Genomic DNA, 6,763 nt, shown 5'->3' with positions numbered 1-6,763 from the left:
ATCCTATTGGCTGTATCATACCTAACAAGTTTCATTATTATCAAGTGTTCTGGCTTGTGGAACTTTTCAATGTGCTTTGGTAATCTTTCCTTGGCCAACTTGGAACGTACGATGGTCTCCGAAGTTTTGTGTCACTGGGCAAGACAGGGTAAGTGATTGGATGAAGAGTATATGCCTTTTTGATAACTTTTGCCAAAGGAAAATCCGATGCTAACTGCCTGTCCTCTTTTCTCGCGAACTCGACCGACGCGTTTAACTCGCCTTCCGTAACTTTGCAACCTCGAAAGTGATCATTTGGAGTTTGTTCCTCCGTGATCTTTTTCTGTCCTGTCCTAGATATTCTGGGAAAATCAACACCATATGAGTTGACAATTCAAGTTACTAATCGTAATTGTGTCATGATAAATTAGACATATTACACGGATTCTAACTAGAACACAGCTCGGTGATCTACCATGACACGATTTCAATGCATGAATACAAGCTGATCACTATATACAGATTGCAAGATGCAACACAAAATAGCTAATCAGCATTTTTCTAATAAGGAACTAATCAGCAACGTTCTTGTGTAAATGCATATCAACGTGTTTAATGCTCAAAACCATGAGATTTCAGACATGAATAATGAGTGAAACTGCATACTATGTACATGTGTTTAATGTGTTCTGGGTTGTGCAAAAATTAGTTTTGGTGGGGCACAAATGTGTTCACGTTAAAAAGAAATGCTCAGCTCCCAACCACATCTTAAAACAGATGTGCCATGAGATAGAATTCCATAACGAATCTTCTCAATTGAAGGAACGCCTCATTTCTACATGAAAGTAGTCCCATTACATAGTTACTGGGATGGACCTTCAACATTAGACGTAACTAATCCTTCTTATTTCAGAAACTCCACAAGTTAATCCCACAGCATCATTGATGAAGTGTATTAAAGCACCACCGGTTCAATATAAAGCTAGAAAATTAGGTCATCATGTCTGAGAGAAGATTCGAGGAATTATCATCTGGCATTTGACTCATTTATCAACCACAAGCACACTTCAGTGAATCAGAAGACAATCTGGGGTGAAAAGTAGTACCGACCAGCCTATCTTCTTAATTAGCTTTCCACCATGAGGCAAGTACAACTAGCATCCCTTATTAAGGACAATAAATCAACAATGCAAGTTAAACTTCTCCAGATATGAAAAGTTCAAATCCCGACAATGTATGCGAGCGTATTTCTTAGACAGCATGACATATATGACACTAATTACAACATTAACCTAATGAAGTTTTCAAACAAAGCATCTCAAAAGACCAAAAACAATTGGAGCAACTATACAATCTGTAGAAGCAGCGGTATGAAAGATGCAGGAGTTTTTGGATCTTCAGTGAGATAAGGAAAAGGCATGTACAACTAAATTGCACACAGACTAAGATTAAAGCAATGAATGAGCCAACCTCATTGGCTGAAAAAATTTCTATCTATCAGGCAATGCATAATGTCACTACCACCCACTTAAATAGTTGAATCTGCAGCATTGAGCAGATGAACAGCATGCATCACTTCATCTTTTAGCAGTGTATTTTCATGATTAGAACATATAACTCAAAGCAACTATTACTAAACAAGGAAGCACATCTAGCAGCACAAGCGTTTAGCAAACATAACAAGTCAAAAAGAGGAGACAAGTTCTGATTCAAATTCCATATGGCAAAATCCAGACACCTTAACCAAGAGAGATTCCGGAAGAAATATCGTGTTGCTACTATCAGGGGGCATTTCATTATGCATGATGTTGGTAAGGAGTAGAGTCCCATAACAACAATATTAGATTACCTACAGAATCAGTTAATATATTTCGAAGTTATGTTGCAGTTGTTGTACGTTTTCTGTGCTAGCCTATGCATCAAAAGATGAAGGGTGGCAGGAGAATGAGAAAATGAGCTCAGAAAAATGGTTGTTATTAACAAGTGCCCCTAGGGCAGTTTTTTAATACTTAATAAGAAATGTTTCGATCTTCAAACCACTAATTACACATAACATGAGTAGATTACTGCATAGGAAAGGTGCAACTTTCTTTCTTTAGCTGCTTAACAAGTGCTATCGAGGCACTCCTTAACAAAACCCCAGAAAATATATACTCTGAAACAGTTTGATGAATATTTTATCCTGTACAAGCGTTACTTCAGCATGTTAGTTCATGCTCCCATTCTCTTCATCTACTAATCGCATCTTTAACTTGCTGTTGGTCATACATATGGGTAATCATTCTCAGAGCACTGGATAATCTCTTTCTACCATTTTGGTTAATCTCTTTCTTGTATAGGTTTAAGGGACTCCGGATAAATTTTCATATGTAAGATACTTAGAAATTCCTTGGATCATAGGGTTCAAGATTGTGCTCAACAAATCACCATTAAGTTCTTTTAGTTATCGTTTCCTTAATTGTTCCTATTCCTCACTACCATTGGATGGAAGGACAAGATGGGATCATGCTGAGAAGTATTTTCCACATATTTTTGTCAGACTGCCATTGAACCATCAATATAAGTAACCATTCAATTAAGTGTCAGTTGTAGCCTTCTCCCTCACTCGCCCGAATCCCAAAAAGAGGTCCCAAACTATGAGTAAGATCAAGCAATAGTATGTCAATTTGGCTATTCCTTATTCATTATAGTTTCATTAATAAAACTCAATGCTTTATCCTTCATCTAAAAACCAAAAGCACCATTTTCTATAATTAATAATGATTTCATAGAACAAAGAAAGAAGTGAAACAATCCTAGTACACCAGGTAAGTTACATGGCCAAAAGCACAATTAGATTACAAAACCATAGTTGCACGAGGATACCAAGAGCGGTGTTCTCAACCCCAACATTCCAGATTAATATCTAATTATTTTGCCCATAAAAATTCTAACACACTAATCTGTCAAATGCATGTTTTTTGCCGTCTTGAATGCTGACAAATTTGAACTACATTTCAGCAGTTACAGAAAGCAAATGCATATTGGAATGAAGAAAGAAAAGAATTCACCAGTGATCTTGAAGTGGTAATCTTTAGATTGCACCGAAGGAAAACCTCCCTCATGTTATATTTCAAGTACTTAACCTTGGTCAAGACTACATAAATGATCCCGATGCTTCTACTTGAATAAGCTGTTCTTGTAGCATAGATTCCAGTCTGAATCACTTGAAGTTGAAGCAAGAAGGCCACCTCCATCAAAGCTTATGGACTCAACTGATTCGAATTGTTTTTGAGGGGAATGCATGTCTTCGACTTTCTGACCAGTTTCATGCTTCTCATCCACAAAATGATTTGAGCCTAAGGTAATGTTATCGTTAACATTTTCAGCAGCGACATTCTGAGTATTTACATTATGTGTGGGACTTTCATGCAACTTTAGATCAATATGGCTGCCAGTGGCATCCTCATCATCAGACAAGCATTTGCAAAAATCATTCTCATCCATCTCAAAGATCCTATTAACTAAACCATCTCTCCAAGATATCCTCAAATTGGATTGTGATAAATTGTCTATGCTGGAATTGGAAGCCCAATATACTTTGCTATCAAGAACATTTTGAACTTGTGCCAAATCAATGGAGTTGGATGGCATCGCTAGACAATCTAACTGGAAATTCAGATTTGTTGAATCCCATGTAGACCTAGAGTAGTCTGGAGATAGAGTGGCATTACTAAAAGATTGAGTCAGTAGATCTATCTCGGAATCTATTTGATCCTTCCCCCCATGCTGAGCATTAACCCACAACAGGCGGAAATATCCGTTTGAACTTGAGTCTGAGTTTGGGGTTCGAATAACATTTCCACTGCCCAGGGAGTCAGCAGTTAATGGGTCATCCAGTCGATCAACATCGTAACTCAATTTCCTTTCTTCCTTCGAAGAAAAATCCTTCCAAATAGGGGTCACCTCTGTTGGAGAGTAAACATCACCATTACACTGTGAAGGCTGCAAGAATCCATCAAATTCAAGGAGTCCTCTTGAAGAAGTCACCTCAGGATCCCTTCCCCTACTACTGCCATCCGTACCTGTCGTTGTACATGTCATATTACTCTTATTACCAGCATCTGAAGAAAACACAGGACCAGACGAGGGTGAAGTAAGAGAACAGAGAGCAGACCCTTCCTCTTCAAACCTCTCAAATGGGCATGACTCATTTTCAGAACAATCTTTTTGCTCCTCGTCCTCCTCATTACATGGAGACAACAACCAATGCACGGATGCTTCGCATAGTAAAGGTACTGGCGAGATGCTAGGTTTGTCAGCAACCCTACTATCATCATCATTGCCGTGACTACCACTAACGCTGAATTCCGACTCGTTCTCTCTAACACTAAGGATCCCCCTAGGCCTGCATTTTCTTCTATCGGCCACTCCCGAAACAACATAGCCAGCACCGAAACAAGGATGCGTGCCTCCCGTTGACGTGATCGTTCCGGAATAGTTCATCAAACCTGACCCGCCTTGTATCTCCGGAGACACGGAAGCCTGGATAGGAGGAGTCTTGATTTTGCTATTACTAGAGTTCTCCCCCACATTTCCATCACTTAGACATGGTGTCTCTACTCCGCCAGATCTCTTATTAATTGGAGTAGAAGTAGCATGACCATTTCCAGCAGAATCAAGCTCAATCCGTTCCTGCTTCAACGCTTCGAAACCGGATGGAAACTCAGCAGCGACATTGCCATCAGCTTCAGAAACAGAGGAACTACCGCACTTCTTGCCATTCCTAGAAGTGGCAGTTTTAGCAGATTGCCACTGGTATAGACAGGGAGGGTTCCTCTTGAGCTTCGGCTGTTTGACTGCTCTAGGTACCTCCAGATTGGCCATCTTCGCAGCGCGATCGCGCTGGAGATCGCGTTTCGCCGGCTTTGCAGGAGCCGATTTGGGCGTCCTAATCGCAGCACAAGTTCTACCGGGACCGTTCTTAGTCGAAGAAGAGTGAGAGAGGAAGAACCTGAGGCAGCCTCTCGGAGCCTCGATGGAGGCGGCGGTGGAAGAAGAAGAGCAAGAGGAGGAGGAGGAGGAGGCGTTGCTGCTTCGGCCGTGGCAGACCATGCCGTTGAGGTGCCGCAGCGGGCTCCGGCCGGCCTGGTCCTTCGCCCTCCCCGGAACCGCCGCCGCGGGCGGCGGAGCTGGAGCGCGTTTCCGCTGGCCGTCGGACGACGACGAGGAGTACGACGGCCGTTTCATGGTCGGAGACAGTAGAGAGAGAGACAGAGAGAGAGGGGGATGGATCTCAGTGAGGCCCGATAGTGTGTGATTTGATTTGAAAATGTGGGGTCACTTTTCTGGACATTTTCACCCTCGAAATCCATCCGAAATTACGAGATGCCGCGTGACGACGAAGAAAAAGTAACAAACGGTTAACGGGTGGGAGGGAGCACGGCGGTGGCCCAATGGGAAATTGCCAGGTGTTCCTGAGAGCAAGTATGTAGGCCTAATTCCACACAAAAAAAAAAAAGATTAATACCACCAAAAATTCTAAAGTGGTACACTTGTGACATATTTAGCCCAAACTATTTTTTTGACCATAAAAAACCTCAAATTGGTACACCTGTGACAATTTTACCTCGAACATATTACAAAAAATCCCAAACTGGTACACATGTGACAATTTTACCCAAACTAATTTTTAATATTATTTTTTGAATTTTTTTATTTTTTGAATTTTTTATTTTTTCTTTTCTTTTTTTTTTCTTCACTTCAACCTCTGGCCGGCCGTCGGTCCGGCGACCGGCCAGAGGCGGAAGCCGGCGAGGGCCGCCCTCGCTCGACTTGGCAAGGGCGACCCTCGCAGGATCTAGCGAGGGCTGCCTCGCCCGAAGTCGGCGAGGGCAGCCCTCACCCGACACAGGCGAGGGTCACCCTAGCCTAAGTCGGCCGAGGGTCGCCCTTGCCTGGGCTGGCGAGGACGGCCCTCGCCCGACACCGGCGAGGGCAACCCTCGCCCGACGCAAGTGAGGGTCGCCCTCGGCAACCGCCTAAGTCGGGCGAGGATCGCCCTTGCCCTAGGCGAGCGAGGACGACCCTCGCCCGACGCCGGCGAGGGCGACCCTCGCCCGATGCCCGGCGAGGGCGACCCTCGCCCGATGCGGGCGGCGGCCCCTCGCCCGACGCCGGCCCTCGCCCGACGCCGGCAAGGGCCGCCCTCGTCGGCTTCCGCCTCTGGCCGGTCGCCGGACCGGCGACCGGCCAGAGGTTGAAGATAAAGAAAAAAAAAATAAAAGGAAAAAAATAAATAAAATAAATAAAAATTCGAAAAAAATAAAAATAAAAATATTAAAATTTTAATTCAGGGTAAAATTGTCACATATGTACCAGTTTGGGGTTTTTGATGGTCAAAAAAATAGTTCGAGGTAAAATTGTCACAGGTGTACCAGTTTGGGATTTTTTATGATAAAAAAAATAATTTGGGGTAAATGTGTCATAAGTGTACCAGTTTAGGGTTTTTCGTGATATTAACCCAAAAAAAAAATTATCAACTTTAGATCGAGAGACAATTCTAATTCTAATTTTTTTTTGTCCCATAAAAATATACTAATTTTAGGTCGGGGGATAATTTTGACCCGAATTTTTTTTTGTCCTGTTAAAAACCCTTTCACCTAAAGTTCTTTGCATTTTCTCAAAGACTTTCTCCAAAAGTCTTACTAAATGCAGGCTACATACACGTAGTGAATGCTAAATTGATACGTGAGTGAAGGAGTGGGAGTTTCTTTTCCCAAATCCACGTGTTTTTCTTTCTTTT

At 42.5% G+C, this 6,763-nt stretch overlaps 1 protein-coding gene across 1 annotated transcript; it reads right to left on the bottom strand.

The window, feature by feature from the left end:
* Nucleotides 1-2,722: 2,722 nt before the first annotated feature.
* Nucleotides 2,723-5,241, bottom strand: LOC130139576 (uncharacterized). The gene has a single exon (XM_056316808.1). It carries the CDS (start codon nt 5,206-5,208, stop codon nt 3,139-3,141), a length of 2,070 nt encoding a protein of 689 aa, XP_056172783.1. The 5' UTR covers nt 5,209-5,241; the 3' UTR covers nt 2,723-3,138.
* Nucleotides 5,242-6,763: the final 1,522 nt, after the last annotated feature.

Source organism: Syzygium oleosum, unplaced genomic scaffold (assembly GCF_021117445.2).
Source record: "Syzygium oleosum isolate NSW1041296 unplaced genomic scaffold, Sole_v2.1 Sole_v2.12, whole genome shotgun sequence".
NCBI lineage: Eukaryota > Viridiplantae > Streptophyta > Magnoliopsida > Myrtales > Myrtaceae > Syzygium > Syzygium oleosum.
Note: the sequence above shows the minus strand (reverse complement) of the source record. Positions and strands in the feature narration are given on the sequence as shown.

What these genes read in the sequence shown, in the direction of transcription:
- LOC130139576 (XM_056316808.1), bottom strand. Translation starts at nt 5,208, where the DNA reads ATGAAACGGCCGTCGTACTCCTCGTCGTCGTCCGACGGCCAGCGGAAA.